We start from the raw sequence: 17,629 nt of genomic DNA on the forward strand, positions 1-17,629 counted from the left end.
AAAATTTCGCATTTTTGATAAGGGGTACCATCATCAAAATTTGCGAAAAATGCGAAAAATTTAAGTTTCCCAGATTTGAATGCAAACCAATTGGGAATCATAGCAATCCAATTACGAGCCCTACGAGATATGACATTCCACATTTGGACCATTATTGGCTGTGCTATGGTAAAACAATTGATTTTTCTGACCCAAAATCAAGTACGCGACTTTTGATAACAGAGAACAGCGATTTTTTGCAGTTTTTAGCTGTAACTTTGTCAAAAGAAATCGCACGGCAAAACAAAGACTGTTTTATGCAGCTGACTACCAGTACTTAAAACCCCTTTACTTGCTTTTAACACTTTTGTTCTGATTTTGTTAGTGCGAGTGCTGATTTAATGGCTAAAAACCTAAAAACTAATTTTTAACACAAATGTTGAATATTATATGCGGTTTCTAGCTCTAGCTCGGTCAAAACAAGACGCAGAGCCAAAAGAACGACTGTTTTGTGCTGCTAACGACCAGAACTTACTACCCCTATCACTCGTTTTCCGATTTAGAGAAATTAATTTTCGACAAAATTTCGCATTTTTGATAAGGGGTACCATCATCAAAATTTGCGAAAAATGCGAAAAATTTAAGTTTCCCAGATTTGAATGCAAACCAATTGTGAATCATAGCAATCAAATTACGAGCCCTTCGAGATATGACATTTCACATTTGGACCATTATTGACTGTGCTATGATAAAAAATATTGATTTTTCTGACCCAAATTCAAGTAGGAGACTTTTGACAACAGAGAACCGTGATTTTTTGCAGTTTCTTAGCTGTAACTTTGTCAAAAGAAATCGCACGGCAAAAACAAACACTGTTTTATGCAGCTGACTACAGGTACTTAAAACCCCTTTACTTACTTTTAACACTTTTGTTCTGATTTTGTTAGTGCGAGTGCTGATTTAATGGCTAAAAACCTAAAAACTAATTTTTAACAGAAATGTTGAATATTATATGCGGTTTTTAGCTCTAGCTCGGTCAAAACAAGACGCAGAGCCAAAAGAACGACTGTTTGGTGCTGCTAACGACCAGAACTTACTACCCCTATCACTCGTTTTCCGATTTAGAGAAATTAATTTTCGACAAAATTTCGCATTTTTGATAAGGGGTACCATCATCAAAATTTGCGAAAAATGCGAAAAATTTAAGTTTCCCAGATTTGAATGCAAACCAATTGGGAATCATAGCAATCCAATTACGAGCCCTACGAGATATGACATTCCACATTTGGACCATTATTGGCTGTGCTATGGTAAAACAATTGATTTTTCTGACCCAAAATCAAGTACGCGACTTTTGATAACAGAGAACAGCGATTTTTTGCAGTTTTTAGCTGTAACTTTGTCAAAAGAAATCGCACGGCAAAACAAAGACTGTTTTATGCAGCTGACTACCAGTACCTAAAACCCCTTTACTTGCTTTTAACACTTTTGTTCTGATTTTGTTAGTGCGAGTGCTTATTTAATGGCTAAAAACCCAAAAACTAATTTTTAACACAAATGTTGAATATTATATGCGGTTTCTAGCTCTAGCTCGGTCAAAACAAGACGCAGAGCCAAAAGAACGACCGTTTTGTGCTGCTAACGACCAGAACTTACTACCCCTATCACTCGTTTTCCGATTTAGAGAAATTAATTTTCGACAAAATTTCGCATTTTTGATAAGGGGTACCATCATCAAAATTTGCGAAAAATGCGAAAAATTTAAGTTTCCCAGATTTGAATGCAAACCAATTGTGAATCATAGCAATCAAATTACGAGCCCTTCGAGATATGACATTTCACATTTGGACCATTATTGACTGTGCTATGGTAAAAAATATTGATTTTTCTGACCCAAAATCAAGTAGGAGACTTTTGACAACAGAGAACCGTGATTTTTTGCAGTTTCTTAGCTGTAACTTTGTCAAAAGAAATCGCACGGCAAAAACAAACACTGTTTTATGCAGCTGACTACAGGTACTTAAAACCCCTTTACTTACCTTTAACACTTTTGTTCTGATTTTGTTAGTGCGAGTGCTGATTTAATGGCTAAAAACCTAAAAACTAATTTTTAACAGAAATGTTGAATATTATATGCGGTTTTTAGCTCTAGCTCGGTCAAAACAAGACGCAGAGCCAAAAGAACGACTGTTTGTGTTCGACAAAATTTCCCATTTTTGATAAGGGGTACCATCATCAAAATTTGCGAAAAATGCGAAAAATTTAAGTTTCCCAGATTTGAATACAAACCAATTGGGAATTATAGCAATCAAATTACGAGCCCTACGAGATATGGCATTCCACATTTGGACCATTATTGGCTGTGCTATGGTAAAACAATTGATTTTTCTGACCCAAAATCAAGTACGCGACTTTTGATAACAGAGAACAGCGATTTTTTGCAGTTTTTTAGCTGTAACTTTGTCAAAAGAAATCGCACGGCAAAACAAAGACTGTTTTATGCAGCTGACTACCAGTACTTAAAACCCCTTTTCTTGCTTTTAACACTTTTGTTCTGATTTTGTTAGTGCGAGTGCTGATTTAATGGCTAAAAACCTAAAAACTAACTTTTAACACAAATGTTGAATATTATATGCGGTTTTTAGCTCTAGCTCGGTCAAAACAAGACGCAGAGCCAAAAGAACGACTGTTTGTGTTCGACAAAATTTCGCATTTTTGATAAGGGGTACCATCATCAAAATTTGCGAAAAATGCGAAAAATTTAAGTTTCCCAGATTTGAATGCAAACCAATTGTGAATCATAGCAATCAAATTACGAGCCCTTCGAGATATGACATTTCACATTTGGACCATTATTGACTGTGCTATGGTAAAAAATATTGATTTTTCTGACCCAAATTCAAGTACGCGACTTTTGATAACAGAGAACAGCGATTTTTTGCAGTTTCTTAGCTGTAACTTTGTCAAAAGAAATCGCACGGCAAAAACAAACACTGTTTTATGCAGCTGACTACCAGTACTTAAAACCCCTTTTCTTGCTTTTAACACTTTTGTTCTGATTTTGTTAGTGCGAGTGCTGATTTAATGGCTAAAAACCTAAAAACTAACTTTTAACACAAATGTTGAATATTATATGCGGTTTTTAGCTCTAGCTCGGTCAAAACAAGACGCAGAGCCAAAAGAACGACTGTTTTGTGCTGCTAACGACCAGAACTTACTACCCCTATCACTCGTTTTCCGATTTAGAGAAATTAATTTTCGACAAAATTTCGCATTTTTGATAAGGGGTACCATCATCAAAATTTGCGAAAAATGCGAAAAATTTAAGTTTCCCAGATTTGAATGCAAACCAATTGGGAATCATAGCAATCAAATTACGAGCCCTACGAGATATAACATTCCACATTTGGGCCATTATTGGCTGTGCTATGGTAAAACAATTGATTTTTCTGACCCAAAATCAAGTACGCGACTTTTGATAACAGAGAACAGCGATTTTTTGCAGTTTTTTAGCTGTAACTTTGTCAAAAGAAATCGCACGGCAAAACAAACACTGTTTTATGCAGCTGACTACCAGTACTTAAAACCCCTTTACTTTTTAACACTTTTGTTCTGATTTTGTTAGTGCGAGTGCTGATTTAATGGCTAAAAACCTAAAAACTAATTTTTAACACAAATGTTGAATATTATATGCGGTTTTTAGCTCTAGCTCGGTCAAAACAAGACGCAGAGCCAAAAGAACGACTGTTTTGTGCTGCTAACGACCAGAACTTACTACCCCTATCACTCGTTTTCCGATTTAGAGAAATTAATTTTCGACAAAATTTCGCATTTTTGATAAGGGGTACCATCATCAAAATTTGCGAAAAATGCGAAAAATTTAAGTTTCCCAGATTTGAATGCAAACCAATTGTGAATCATAGCAATCAAATTACGAGCCCTACGAGATATGACATTCCACATTTGGACCATTATTGGCTGTGCTATGGTAAAAAATATTGATTTTTCTGACCCAAAATCAAGTAGGCGACTTTTGACAACAGAGAACCGTGATTTTTTGCAGTTTCTTAGCTGTAACTTTGTCAAAAGAAATCGCACGGCAAAAACAAAGACTGTTTTATGCAGCTGACTACCAGTACTTAAAACCCCTTTACTTACTTTTAACACTTTTGTTCTGATTTTGTTAGTCGAGTGCTGATTTAATGGCTAAAAAGCTAAAAACTAATTTTTAACAGAAATGTTGAATATTATATGCGGTTTTTAGCTCTAGCTCGGTCAAAACAAGACGCAGAGCCAAAAGAACGACTGTTTTGTGCTGCTAACGACCAGAACTTACTACCCCTATCACTCGTTTTCCGATTTAGAGAAATTAATTTTCGACAAAATTTCGCATTTTTGATAAGGGGTACCATCATCAAAATTTGCGAAAAATGCGAAAAATTTAAGTTTCCCAGATTTGAATGCAAACCAATTGGGAATCATAGCAATCAAATTACGAGCCCTTCGAGATATGACATTTCACATTTGGACCATTATTGACTGTGCTATGGTAAAAAATATTGATTTTTCTGACCCAAAATCAAGTAGGAGACTTTTGACAACAGAGAACCGTGATTTTTTGCAGTTTTTTAGCTGTAACTTTGTCAAAAGAAATCGCACGGCAAAACAAAGACTGTTTTATGCAGCTGACTACCAGTACTTAAAACCCCTTTTCTTGCTTTTAACACTTTTGTTCTGATTTTGTTAGTGCGAGTGCTGATTTAATGGCTAAAAACCTAAAAACTAACTTTTAACAGAAATGTTGAATATTATATGCGGTTTTTAGCTCTAGCTCGGTCAAAACAAGACGCAGAGCCAAAAGAACGACTGTTTTGTGCTGCTAACGACCAGAACTTACTACCCCTATCACTCGTTTTCCGATTTAGAGAAATTAATTTTCGACAAAATTTCGCATTTTTGATAAGGGGTACCATCATCAAAATTTGCGAAAAATGCGAAAAATTTAAGTTTCCCAGATTTGAATGCAAACCAATTGTGAATCATAGCAATCAAATTACGAGCCCTACGAGATATGACATTCCACATTTGGACCATTATTGGCTGTGCTATGGTAAACAATATTGATTTTTCTGACCCAAAATCAAGTAGGAGCGACTTTTGACAACAGAGAACCGTGATTTTTTTAGTTTCTGAGCTGTAACTTTGTCAAAAGAAATCGCACGGCAAAATCAAAGACTGTTTTATGCAGCTGACTACCAGTACTTAAAACCCCTTTACTTTTAAAACTTTTGTTCTGATTTTGTTAGTGCGAGTGCTGATTTAATGGCTAAAAACCTAAAAACTAATTTTTAACAGAAATGTTGAATATTATATGCGGTTTCTAGCTCTAGCTCGGTCAAAACAAGACGCAGAGCCAAAAGAACGACTGTTTTGTGCTGCTAACGACCAGAACTTACTACCCCTATCACTCGTTTTCCGATTTAGAGAAATTAATTTTCGACAAAATTTCGCATTTTTGATAAGGGGTACCATCATCAAAATTTGCGAAAAATGCGAAAAATTTAAGTTTCCCAGATTTGAATGCAAACCAATTGGGAATCATAGCAATCAAATTACGAGCCCTACGAGATATAACATTCCACATTTGGGCCATTATTGGCTGTGCTATGGTAAAACAATTGATTTTTCTGACCCAAAATCAAGTACGCGACTTTTGATAACAGAGAACAGCGATTTTTTGCAGTTTTTTAGCTGTAACTTTGTCAAAAGAAATCACACGGCAAAAACAAAGACTGTTTTATGCAGCTGACTACCAGTACTTAAAACCCCTTTACTTTTAACACTTTTGTTCTGATTTTGTTAGTGCGAGTGCTGATTTAATGTCTAAAAACCTAAAAACTAATTTTTAACACAAATGTTGAATATTATATGCGGTTTCTAGCTCTAGCTCGGTCAAAACAAGACGCAGAGCCAAAAGAACGACCGTTTTGTGCTGCTAACGACCAGAACTTACTACCCCTATCACTCGTTTTCCGATTTAGAGAAATTAATTTTCGACAAAATTTCGCATTTTTGATAAGGGGTACCATCATCAAAATTTGCGAAAAATGCGAAAAATTTAAGTTTCCCAGATTTGAATGCAAACCAATTGTGAATCATAGCAATCAAATTACGAGGCCTACGAGATATGACATTCCACATTTGGACCATTATTGGCTGTGCTATGGTAAACAATATTGATTTTTCTGACCCAAAATCAAGTAAGCGACTTTTGACAACAGAGAACCGTGATTTTTTTTAGTTTCTGAGCTGTAACTTTGTCAAAAGAAATCGCACGGCAAAATCAAAGACTGTTTTATGCAGCTGACTACCAGTACTTAAAACCCCTTTACTTTTAAAACTTTTGTTCTGATTTTGTTAGTGCGAGTGCTGATTTAATGGCTAAAAACCTAAAAACTAATTTTTAACAGATATGTTGAATATTATATGCGGTTTCTAGCTCTAGCTCGGTCAAAACAAGACGCAGAGCCAAAAGAACGACTGTTTTGTGCTGCTAACGACCAGAACTTACTACCCCTATCACTCGTTTTCCGATTTAGAGAAATTAATTTTCGACAAAATTTCGCATTTTTGATAAGGGGTACCATCATCAAAATTTGCGAAAAATGCGAAAAATTTAAGTTTCCCAGATTTGAATGCAAACCAATTGGGAATCATAGCAATCAAATTACGAGCCCTTCGAGATATGACATTTCACATTTGGACCATTATTGGCTGTGCTATGGTAAAAAATATTGATTTTTCTGACCCAAAATCAAGTAGGAGACTTTTGACAACAGAGAACCGTGATTTTTTGCAGTTTCTTAGCTGTAACTTTGTCAAAAGAAATCGCACGGCAAAAACAAAGACTGTTTTATGCAGCTGACTACCAGTACTTAAACCCCTTTTCTTGCTTTTAACACTTTTGTTCTGATTTTGTTAGTGCGAGTGCTGATTTAATGGCTAAAAACCTAAAAACTAACTTTTAACAGAAATGTTGAATATTATATGCGGTTTTTAGCTCTAGCTCGGTCAAAACAAGACGCAGAGCCAAAAGAACGACTGTTTTGTGCTGCTAACGACCAGAACTTACTACCCCTATCACTCGTTTTCCGATTTAGAGAAATTAATTTTCGACAAAATTTCGCATTTTTGATAAGGGGTACCATCATCAAAATTTGCGAAAAATGCGAAAAATTTAAGTTTCCCAGATTTGAATGCAAACCAATTGTGAATCATAGCAATCAAATTACGAGGCCTACGAGATATGACATTCCACATTTGGACCATTATTGGCTGTGCTATGGTAAACAATATTGATTTTTCTGACCCAAAATCAAGTAAGCGACTTTTGACAACAGAGAACCGTGATTTTTTTTAGTTTCTGAGCTGTAACTTTGTCAAAAGAAATCGCACGGCAAAATCAAAGACTGTTTTATGCAGCTGACTACCAGTACTTAAAACCCCTTTACTTTTAAAACTTTTGTTCTGATTTTGTTAGTGCGAGTGCTGATTTAATGGCTAAAAACCTAAAAACTAATTTTTAACAGATATGTTGAATATTATATGCGGTTTCTAGCTCTAGCTCGGTCAAAACAAGACGCAGAGCCAAAAGAACGACTGTTTTGTGCTGCTAACGACCAGAACTTACTACCCCTATCACTCGTTTTCCGATTTAGAGAAATTAATTTTCGACAAAATTTCGCATTTTTGATAAGGGGTACCATCATCAAAATTTGCGAAAAATGCGAAAAATTTAAGTTTCCCAGATTTGAATGCAAACCAATTGGGAATCATAGCAATCCAATTACGAGCCCTACGAGATATGACATTCCACATTTGGACCATTATTGGCTGTGCCATGGTAAAAAACAATTGATTTTTCTGACCCAAAATCAAGTACGCGACTTTTTGATAACAGAGAACAGCGATTTTTTGCAGTTTCTTAGCTGTAACTTTGTCAAAAGAAATCACACGGCAAAAACAAAGACTGTTTTATGCAGCTGACTACCAGTACTTAAAACCCCTTTACTTTTAACACTTTTGTTCTGATTTTGTTAGTGCGAGTGCTGATTTAATGTCTAAAAACCTAAAAACTAATTTTTAACACAAATGTTGAATATTATATGCGGTTTCTAGCTCTAGCTCGGTCAAAACAAGACGCAGAGCCAAAAGAACGACCGTTTTGTGCTGCTAACGACCAGAACTTACTACCCCTATCACTCGTTTTCCGATTTAGAGAAATTAATTTTCGACAAAATTTCGCATTTTTGATAAAAAAAATCATCAATCATCAAAATTTGCGAAAAATGCGAAAAATTTAAGTTTCCCAGATTTGAATGCAAACCAATTGTGAATCATAGCAATCAAATTACGAGGCCTACGAGATATGACATTCCACATTTGGACCATTATTGGCTGTGCTATGGTAAAAAATATTGATTTTTCTGACCCAAAATCAAGTAAGCGACTTTTGACAACAGAGAACCGTGATTTTTTTGCAGTTTCTGAGCTGTAACTTTGTCAAAAGAAATCGCACGGCAAAAGCAAAGACTGTTTTATGCAGCTGACTACCAGTACTTAAAACCCCTTTACTTTTAAAACTTTTGTTCTGATTTTGTTAGTGCGAGTGCTGATTTAATGGCTAAAAACCCTAAAAACTAATTTTTAACACATATGTTGAATATTATATGCGGTTTCTAGCTCTAGCTCGGTCAAAACAAGACGCAGAGCCAAAAGAACGACCGTTTTGTGCTGCTAACGACCAGAACTTACTACCCCTATCACTCGTTTTCCGATTTAGAGAAATTAATTTTCGACAAAATTTCGCATTTTTGATAAAAAAAATCATCAATCATCAAAATTTGCGAAAAATGCGAAAAATTTAAGTTTCCCAGATTTGAATGCAAACCAATTGGGAATCATAGCAATCCAATTACGAGCCCTACGAGATATGACATTCCACATTTGGACCATTATTGGCTGTGCCATGGTAAAACAATTGATTTTTCTGACCCAAAATCAAGTACGCGACTTTTGATAACAGAAAACAGCGATTTTTTGCAGTTTTTTAGCTGTAACTTTGTCAAAAGAAATCGCACGGCAAAAACAAAGACTGTTTTATGCAGCTGACTACCAGTACTTAAAACCCCTTTACTTTTAACACTTTTGTTCTGATTTTGTTAGTGCGAGTGCTGATTTAATGGCTAAAAACCTAAAATCTAATTTTTAACAGAAATGTTGAATATTATATGCGGTTTTTAGCTCTAGCTCGGTCAAAACAAGACGCAGTGCTAAAAGAACGACTGTTTTGTGCTGCTAACGACCAGAACTTACTACCCCTATCACTCGTTTTCCGATTTAGAGAAATTAATTTTTGACAAAATTTCGCATTTTTGATAAGGGGTACCATCATCAAAATTTGCGAAAAATGCGAAAAATTTAAGTTTCCCAGATTTGAATGCAAACCAATTGGGAATCATAGCAATCCAATTACGAGCCCTACGAGATATGACATTCCACATTTGGACCATTATTGGCTGTGCTATGGTAAAACAATTGATTTTTCTGACCCAAAATCAAGTACGCGACTTTTGATAACAGAGAACAGCGATTTTTTGCAGTTTTTTAGCTGTAACTTTGTCAAAAGAAATCGCACGGCAAAACAAAGACTGTTTTATGCAGCTGACTACCAGTACTTAAAACCCCTTTTCTTGCTTTTAACACTTTTGTTCTGATTTTGTTAGTGCGAGTGCTGATTTAATGGCTAAAAACCTAAAAACTAACTTTTAACACAAATGTTGAATATTATATGCGGTTTCTAGCTCTAGCTCGGTCAAAACAAGACGCAGAGCCAAAAGAACGACTGTTTTGTGCTGCTAACGACCAGAACTTACTACCCCTATCACTTGTTTTCCGATTTAGAGAAATTAATTTTCGACAAAATTTCGCATTTTTGATAAGGGGTACCATCATCAAAATTTGCGAAAAATGCGAAAAATTTAAGTTTCCCAGATTTGAATGCAAACCAATTGGGAATTATAGCAATCAAATTACGAGCCCTACGAGATATGGCATTCCACATTTGGACCATTATTGGCTGTGCTATGGTAAAACAATTGATTTTTCTGACCCAAAATCAAGTACGCGACTTTTGATAACTGAGAACAGCGATTTTTTGCAGTTTTTTAGCTGTAACTTTGTCAAAAGAAATCGCACGGCAAAACAAAGACTGTTTTATGCAGCTGACTACCAGTACTTAAAACCCCTTTACTTGCTTTTAACACTTTTGTTCTGATTTTGTTAGTGCGAGTGCTGATTTAATGGCTAAAAACCTAAAAACTAATTTTTAACAGAAATGTTGAATATTATATGCGGTTTCTAGCTCTAGCTCGGTCAAAACAAGACGCAGAGCCAAAAGAGCGACTGTTTTGTGCTGCTTTTATTTTCCAAGAAATCGTCTATTCTGAAAAATAATATTATCTTTTAAGATTATATGGGGTTATGATGTTGTATGAAAAGTATAATAATCGATATGCTATCCAACATCACCGAGTACTAAATAACTATCGATAGACCTCGGACCTAGTCACCTCTCTAGATATCGAATGCTTTAGCAAAACTCGAGAATTATGAAAATAAAGAGTTTAAATAAGAGAAATAAAACGTCTTCGAAGTAGAAAAACCTTTTAGCAGAACTACACCATGGCAAGTTTTATACAGAAGAGTAAGTGCCTCTGTTTTAATTTGTTTTAATTGTAAATCCAATCGTTTGGCCTAGTACAATGTGTGTTATTGTGTAACTAAACATGCTTAAAGATTTAATAAATTGCGAAATCTTAAATTGTTATAGGCCTTCCGCTGGCAAAACCAAGAAATCCTACTCTTCTGTTCCTCCGATTTAGAGGAAAAATAAATATTCAACGGCCTAAGGAGCCGCATTATGAACGGGCCAGAGTCATCGCAGTCACTCAGCCGAAATATCCGGAACCATCAAAGGCCAAAAGCTGTTTTAAAACGCGGGCAGAGCGAACGCATCAGCATGTGGAAAACCCCTACAACGATATAATCGCACGCGAGATACGCAACTGGCTGGACCATTCCAAGCTGGTGGCCATTTTCCACCTGAACTCAATCAACGCCGACGAGATATTTCGCGTGCGTGTCCAGTTGCACAAGCAGAACCTTCACCTCAAGTCCTACGGCAGCAAGATTATAGGACAAGCTGTGGCGGATACTCGCTACGAGGCCATCCTGCCACTATTTCACTCAAACCACTGCATCGTATTCTCCCCGGACCAGCAGAAAACTGCGACTCTGCTTAAGATAACCCGCAAGGTGCCGCAAATGGTCCTTTTGGGCGGCATAGTGGAGGGGACCATGCTCAGCAGAAACCAACTGTTAACCTACGCACAGATGCCGGGTCTGCAGGCCGCGCAGGCGCAACTCGTCCATATCCTTAACCAGGCGTCAGGCAATCTCGTCCAGCACTTGTCAATACATCAGAATAGCTTAGTACGAGTGCTCGATGCCCAATCCAAAGACTTGGCGACAAAGAAGGAGCCGGAATCCAATTTAACGGCAGAGTTAAAGTAAAACCAATTCTGTTACATACTAAGAGAAACTATAATTGGTTTATTTCTTTTCAATCTAAAATTTTTTGCAAAAAAATTGTTTATTTTCGAACTGATATTCATTTTTACAGATATGATTGACCTTAACAAAATGTGTAACCAAGTACTGTTAAGAAAGTTCGGATATAAAAATCAGAAATATTGTATGACTAGATTGCTTTTTCCAACGGTGCATAAAACTTCTGCTGGAATGATGGCGTCAGTTGTGAAGTCTTCGGTTGTCTGGCCTACGAGCTGATCATGGTATGGTGCCAGCGCTGCCTGTAGTTAAAGGCGAGGTTGGCCAAGGCCTCAGCGGCATCGAGCTCATCCTTGTGATGGAGCATCCAGCAGTTAGCGCGATCAGCCGCAGCAGGCTCGCTTGTGAAGATCACCGACCCACAGCTAGTTGTACTGTTGCTCTTCTGCCTAAAGTTAAGATGTTTTTTTTTTCGGAAAGTACCCAGGAGGCCATTACCTATCTTACCTGCTCATATTCCACTCAATGTGATAATTGTTCCTTTCCGGCGTGAATTTAGAAGCACTGTCAAGCCATTTCTTAAATTGAGTCCCCGGTTGATTGGCCGCTTCCGTTGTAGAACTATCCCGCATGTATTTCTCCATCATCTGGTTCTTGTACTTGGTCCTGCCCCCCTTCTGTACTTCTTCTAAGATTGGTATCCGTCCGGACAAGTCTCCATATTCTAAATAAAAATTTTGCTTATATGGAGAAGATGAATCATTATTGGCATTCCCATCGCTGCCAGTGCTATGGCTGGACAACTCATCGTCATCGTCGCCATCGTCATCATCCACGCGCATTTCCTCCTCCCATATACTGTCCTCTGACGAGATGCTAAATTGTTCTACATTGCCCCTTGCATTGTGGTTATAATTCTTTATTAGGTGACCCCACGATTTCTTAGCCTTTTCTTGCTCAGAGTTCTTCAGCTTTCTTCGCCAGTTTGCGAACCAATTGCAGATCTGGGTATAGGTTAGCCCAGTCTCCGCCGCGAGCTGTTTTTTTTCCTCCCTGCTGGGATAAGGGTTCTCCCGACGACGTATCAGCCAATCCTTAAGCATTCTTTTAATGTCGGGCGTAAACAATCGTTTTGTAGGTCGTGTTGCTGCTGACTGTGGCTCTTCTTCCGGTGGCCAGGCGCGTCTGGAAAAGGGCTCATAAATAATAGTAAAATATATTTAAATATCTAACCTGCTGTGACGACGATTTCGTTTGGGACGCGATGACTTGTCCATGAAATTCTGAAAACGAAAAATATGAATAATAAAACGGATACACCATGGCTCATGTTATCTTTTTTAAAAATACCTTGTAAGTTAATTTATTTTCAAAACTGTGGGTGACTCTATTTCTGGCCTACAGATTTTCATGTTTTTTGGCTTTGCGGTTGATTTTCTTTTTTCTCACTCTTAAATGAAGTGAATGAAATAAATATTTTTGCTTTCTCACATATAGAGAGAGATCGTGAGTAAAAATTCGATATCACAGCACTCAAGAGAGAAATTTGACTTTTCGTAACTAATGTAAAACTCTGTTAAGGGTCTTGCCACAATTCCTATTTATGTCAAGGTGTGTGCAGATAGTTTTTCACTTTTTTCGGATTCACAAAAAATTTGGCAAATCATGTTACATTTATGTATGTCTAAACTGTACATATACATACATATATAAATATATATGTATATATTTACTCATTTGCGACTCTCCCAAAGTATTTAATATTTCAAGAACGTGACCCTTAAATGACATTTTCAGTAAATCTGATGCTTTAAATTTTGGAAAATGTCCATTTAATCAGAGGATACTTTTGTTGACACTTACAGACAATTTGCTATAAGTAATTATATAATTTGAACTTATTACTCGGGACATCCTTTTAATCACTTTCTTCGAATAGTATTTATTTATTCATTTCCATCTATTATCTATATTCGTAGTTAACTGAAAGGCTCAAAAATATTTGACACCCACCTGTGTTCGGCTTAAATTTTCTGAGAATGTTTTGTAAATTTGTTGATTTTTTATCTGACAAGTGCTTTTGCTTTTTCGACGTTCTGTGACAAACTGAACCATAAGAAAAGTTTTCAAAACAGCCAGAGGAAGCATCGTATAAAGTACTTTAAAGCTATTTACAAAATACAACGAGACTCATATCTATTTTAAAATAATCTCAGTTCTCTTCAAAAACGGTGAGTATACTGAGAATTTAAATTGATCGTGCTCTGTTGTTGCGAAATACTTTCACTCTCGATTGAATATTTTATGGTGGTTGTGATGAGGCTGTGGTCATGAAGTTGATTTATTTATGTTATGATAAGTATTGATACTGAACATATTTAAGGGATAAACATAATTGGATCCAAAGAAGAAATTAAAATAAAAGGGCAAGAGAAGGGATACATAATAAGAAAAATGTAGAAAAAATGCTTGGCTGGTGCTTGTAATTAAAAAATCGGGCATCGCCTTTCAAGTAAAAAAGTGAAATAAAGTCTGCGGATACCAATTCAAATCGTTAGAAAATAACCACTGGTTTATATAAAAACGGCGCCTTATCAGTTGATTTGCTGCCAAATGCGAGTTACCGTAAAAAAATGATGATTAAATGTGACCATTCAGCAGTATTTTTCAGCCAAACAATCCCTAATCAATTAGGCGGGCATATTTAGCACCTTTTGTTTGGGCAATTGTTTATATCTGAAACGTAATAGAGAAGAGTTAATTGAGTAGTAGGACGTAAAATTCTGATCACCAAAGGCCATGAACGAATCGGTGCGCTATGACCGCTGTCACCAAGTGCAGCTGGGCGTCTTAAGCGAGTCGCAGGCGTCTTCCGCCGATGAAGATGTCCAGAATCTACCGCCGCAGGGAACGGGCAACGTAAGTTTCTCTCTTTGCTGAAATTGTTATTTTAGCCTGACTCACGATTTTCTTGTTGTCATTTTGTGTTTTTGCAAAATGTCTCCAAAGATTTTGTTCACCCACGACGGCGTGCTGCTTAAGAAAGCCAGCGCAGAGCACATTGCCGATCTAAACACCAGTGGCTCCCTGTCCCTGGTGGAGTACTCGCGATCCGTCGCGGATCTTCCGCGTAGGAAACTTCTATTGGAGTGGCAGCCAAACGACAGCATCATGATCGCGGACGACAGCCAGGACCAAGGAGACTGGGCACTTGTAGACAGGATTTCCGGTCGAACACGCACTACCTCCGAGTGCCGTGCTTTTAACACAAAGCCCACGGAACCGAGTGGCAGTGCAGCCAGTCGCTTGAGAATTATGCGCGCACAGCTGGAAGACTTGGCCTCCGTAGATGTCCGTCATCGCGGACAGACCATCCGCTTTATGCGCAAAGGAGCCGGTGGCATCCACAGCGAGTTTTTCTTCCAGCACGGGAACGCAGACCTTTTTGTGCGTTCTATGCGTGATCAACACTTAATCGAGAGCGCCGAGACCAGCCGCAGCGGCGGCGAAGAATATGCTATCCTGACCACCGAAAACCAGAAGCTTAGAAAAACATTTGCCGAGCTTGACATTGGTCAGATTAAGTCCACCCCTTTGCCACGCGAAAGCTGGCTGCCTAACAAGCTTGCCGGGTTCCTAGGCAACATTCCAGATTACGTACAGCCACCGTTCCAACGCTCTTCCAAATTCCGACCGGGATCATTAATCTCCGGCGATCGCCAGACCTCGCCGGACAACTACCAGATAATAGGCCTGAGTGGCAGCACCAATAGTGCCTGTTCCTCGAACGCACAAAGTCGTGGAGGTAGTGAAGACAAATCCCCGGCCGACAGTGAACTGGAAAACCTAAATGCTCAGGACGAGAGAATTGTCAACAACTTGCCGGATCGTCAGCGTGTGGAGAGAGGTGAGTTGGTATTAAAGCGACTTAATCTGTTATAGAATAGAATGAATAAATTTAAACATTTTTTAAGATCAGAGCAAAGTATACTAAATGGTGTTTTCTTACAGGGCTTCCTCTCACTGAGACACAGTGGCTGGAGTTCCAGACACCTGAAGGTCAAATTTCGGACAGCGTCCGCATTAAGGAGATAATCTTCCGTGGTGGCATCGTGCCCAGCTTACGGACAGAGGTGTGGAAGTTTCTTCTTAACTATTACCAATGGTCCGATACCCAAATGGAGCGAATCGAACGCCGTAAACAAAAGTCTTTAGAGTACTATAACATGAAGGCTCAGTGGCTTGCCATGACAACGGCTCAAGAAGCTAACTTCTGCGGTTACCGGGAACGCAAGTGTCAGATCGAGAAGGATGTAAAACGCACAGATCGCTCGCTGCAATTCTTTGCCGGCGAGGATAATCCCAACCTAGCCCTACTGCAGGGTATCCTTATGACCTACGTAATGTACAACTTTGATATTGGCTACGTACAAGGTATGTCGGATCTGCTTGCCCCTATTCTGGAGGTCCAGGTGAACGAGGTAGACGCCTTCTGGTGCTTCGTAGGTTTCATGGAGCTCGTGCATAACAACTTTGACATGGACCAGGCGGGCATGAAGATGCAATTCGCCCAGGTTCGACGTTTGATTGAGTTCGCCAATGCTCCGCTATTCAATTATATGCGATCCCATGACTCGGATAACATGTACTTCTGCTTTAGATGGCTGCTGGTATGGTACAAACGGGAGCTAAGCAACGAAGACGTCCTAAAGTTGTGGGAGTGTTTATGGACACGTCTGCCATGTCCCAATTTCCACCTACTCTTCTCGGTAGCCATCCTGGATCAGGAGACGAATGTAATTATCGGTAGCCAGTATGAGTTCACAGAAATCCTAAAGCACGTCAACGAACTAGCGGGAAATGTAGATGTTCAAAAGACCTTGCAGATTGCTGAGGCCATTTACCTGCAACTCAAGGCCTCAGAAACACTCCCCAATGATATTCGCAGCATCATAGGAGAGCCACTGCTGCCATCAGGCGTCGGGGATGAGGCTGACGGGAGCATACTAGATGAGGAACCTGCCTATTCAGACGATGGTTTCGACGAACTGGTAAAAGAACTTACTCCTGAAGAGAAGCTTCGCCAGCAAGCTTTACTTGAAGAAGCGTGCGAGCGCTCTCTCTTTCTGCAATTTCATTAATAAAAATGGGACCGCATCTTTTGGACGCCAGAAAAAAGAAAAGCCAAAAGCCCTTAGCAAAACATGCGCAAATTATACTGCCCTTCAATATTGTTACTAATAAGACAATGTTTGGGGAAGCCAATTAGGGGCAAATTTTTCAGGTAGTATACGAAAAACAGAAAAGCTTAGGAATTCCCCGTGAAATATCCTTGTTCTTTTTAACTGAGGGTAAAATATATCTAACTTAAAAAGAATATATGTATATTTATCGTGTCTAACACAAGCCTTCAGCAACCCTTTTTAGTAAGAGAAAATAGGGCAGTGTTATATAGACTCAAAGTTTACTTACGCATCAAAGCAAAAAGCGGGCCAAGTGCTTTAACTGCTGATACACAGATTTATATATTGTATATTATACATATTTATACGGTTTTGTAATTATTGTAAGTTTATGCCGAATCTGAAGAGGTAAACACCACACCCCATCCTTTATTCTATCACCCCTAAGCATACCAATTCAACATTTTCGATTGCTTACATATATATATATAGAAATTTAAAACTTATTGTTTATCAAAAACTACGAGAGCAGCTTTTGTCTTTTTTAAATTTACTCAATTACTGTGAATATACATCGATATACAATGTGTAGAAGAAATATTTAAATACAACACCGAATTGCACACCATTTGTTAAATAATTTTATTTGAGTGTTACTCTTTGGATTTAATGGACAAGGTTAAGTTGTGCCTCAGATCATAGCCTATACTGGTTGTCGATTAATTTTCAAATGTTGAGTTGCTAGATGATAATTATGTTTCGTAAAATTTTAAGCGCCTGGACTGAAATATATCAACCATGATGAACACACAAATGTCTCAATCGTGATTGAAGAA

General features: G+C 37.9%; 3 protein-coding genes across 5 annotated transcripts; 2 read left to right on the forward strand and 1 right to left on the reverse strand.

The window, feature by feature from the left end:
* Positions 1–10,591: 10,591 nt before the first annotated feature.
* Positions 10,592–11,797, forward strand: LOC108106191 (39S ribosomal protein L10, mitochondrial). The gene is made up of 2 exons (XM_017213115.2): positions 10,592–10,744; positions 10,871–11,797. Exons 1-2 carry the CDS (start codon positions 10,723–10,725, stop codon positions 11,611–11,613), a joined length of 765 nt encoding a protein of 254 aa, XP_017068604.2. The 5' UTR covers positions 10,592–10,722; the 3' UTR covers positions 11,614–11,797.
* LOC108106189 (homeobox protein Mohawk) lies at positions 11,660–13,758 on the reverse strand. 3 transcript variants are annotated; one of them, XM_017213114.2, is made up of 5 exons: positions 13,624–13,701; positions 12,961–13,060; positions 12,844–12,893; positions 12,118–12,795; positions 11,660–12,059 (listed from the first exon to the last, which is right to left on the reverse strand). In XM_017213114.2, exons 3-5 carry the CDS (start codon positions 12,885–12,887, stop codon positions 11,879–11,881), a joined length of 903 nt encoding a protein of 300 aa, XP_017068603.1. In that variant the 5' UTR covers positions 12,888–12,893; positions 12,961–13,060; positions 13,624–13,701; the 3' UTR covers positions 11,660–11,878. The 3 variants fall into 3 exon arrangements, with proteins under 3 accessions (XP_017068603.1, XP_017068602.1, XP_041674766.1); XM_017213113.2 differs by lacking the exon at positions 12,961–13,060 and having other exon boundaries at positions 13,624–13,757; XM_041818832.1 differs by lacking the exon at positions 12,961–13,060 and having other exon boundaries at positions 11,933–12,055; positions 13,624–13,758.
* Positions 13,759–14,310: 552 nt separating this feature from the next.
* Positions 14,311–17,421, forward strand: LOC108106098 (TBC1 domain family member 17). The gene is made up of 3 exons (XM_017212962.2): positions 14,311–14,529; positions 14,620–15,517; positions 15,622–17,421. The coding sequence occupies exons 1-3, from the start codon at positions 14,410–14,412 to the stop codon at positions 16,749–16,751; spliced, it is 2,148 nt and encodes a 715-aa protein (XP_017068451.1). The 5' UTR covers positions 14,311–14,409; the 3' UTR covers positions 16,752–17,421.
* Positions 17,422–17,629: the final 208 nt, after the last annotated feature.

Source organism: Drosophila eugracilis, unplaced genomic scaffold (genome assembly GCF_018153835.1).
Source record: "Drosophila eugracilis isolate 14026-0451.02 unplaced genomic scaffold, ASM1815383v1 contig_386, whole genome shotgun sequence".
In the NCBI taxonomy this organism is placed as follows: domain Eukaryota; kingdom Metazoa; phylum Arthropoda; class Insecta; order Diptera; family Drosophilidae; genus Drosophila; species Drosophila eugracilis.

Excerpts from the sequence above, each read along its gene's own strand:
- LOC108106191 (XM_017213115.2), top strand. The coding sequence starts at position 10,723 with ATGGCAAGTTTTATACAGAAGA. Across the intron at positions 10,745-10,870 it reads GGCAAGTTTTATACAGAAGA|GCCTTCCGCTGGCAAAACCA; the intron begins GTAAGTGCCTCT and ends AAATTGTTATAG.
- LOC108106189 (XM_017213113.2), bottom strand. The coding sequence starts at position 13,725 with ATGGTTCAGTTTGTCACAGAACGTCGAAAAAGCAAAAGCACTTGTCAG. Across the intron at positions 12,796-12,843 it reads CGAAATCGTCGTCACAGCAG|ACGCGCCTGGCCACCGGAAG; the intron begins GTTAGATATTTA and ends GCCCTTTTCCAG. Across the intron at positions 12,060-12,117 it reads ATTGAGTGGAATATGAGCAG|GCAGAAGAGCAACAGTACAA; the intron begins GTAAGATAGGTA and ends TCTTAACTTTAG.
- LOC108106098 (XM_017212962.2), top strand. The coding sequence starts at position 14,410 with ATGAACGAATCGGTGCGCTATGACCGCTGTCACCAAGTGCAGCTGGGC. Across the intron at positions 14,530-14,619 it reads CGCCGCAGGGAACGGGCAAC|ATTTTGTTCACCCACGACGG; the intron begins GTAAGTTTCTCT and ends ATGTCTCCAAAG. Across the intron at positions 15,518-15,621 it reads TCGTCAGCGTGTGGAGAGAG|GGCTTCCTCTCACTGAGACA; the intron begins GTGAGTTGGTAT and ends GTTTTCTTACAG.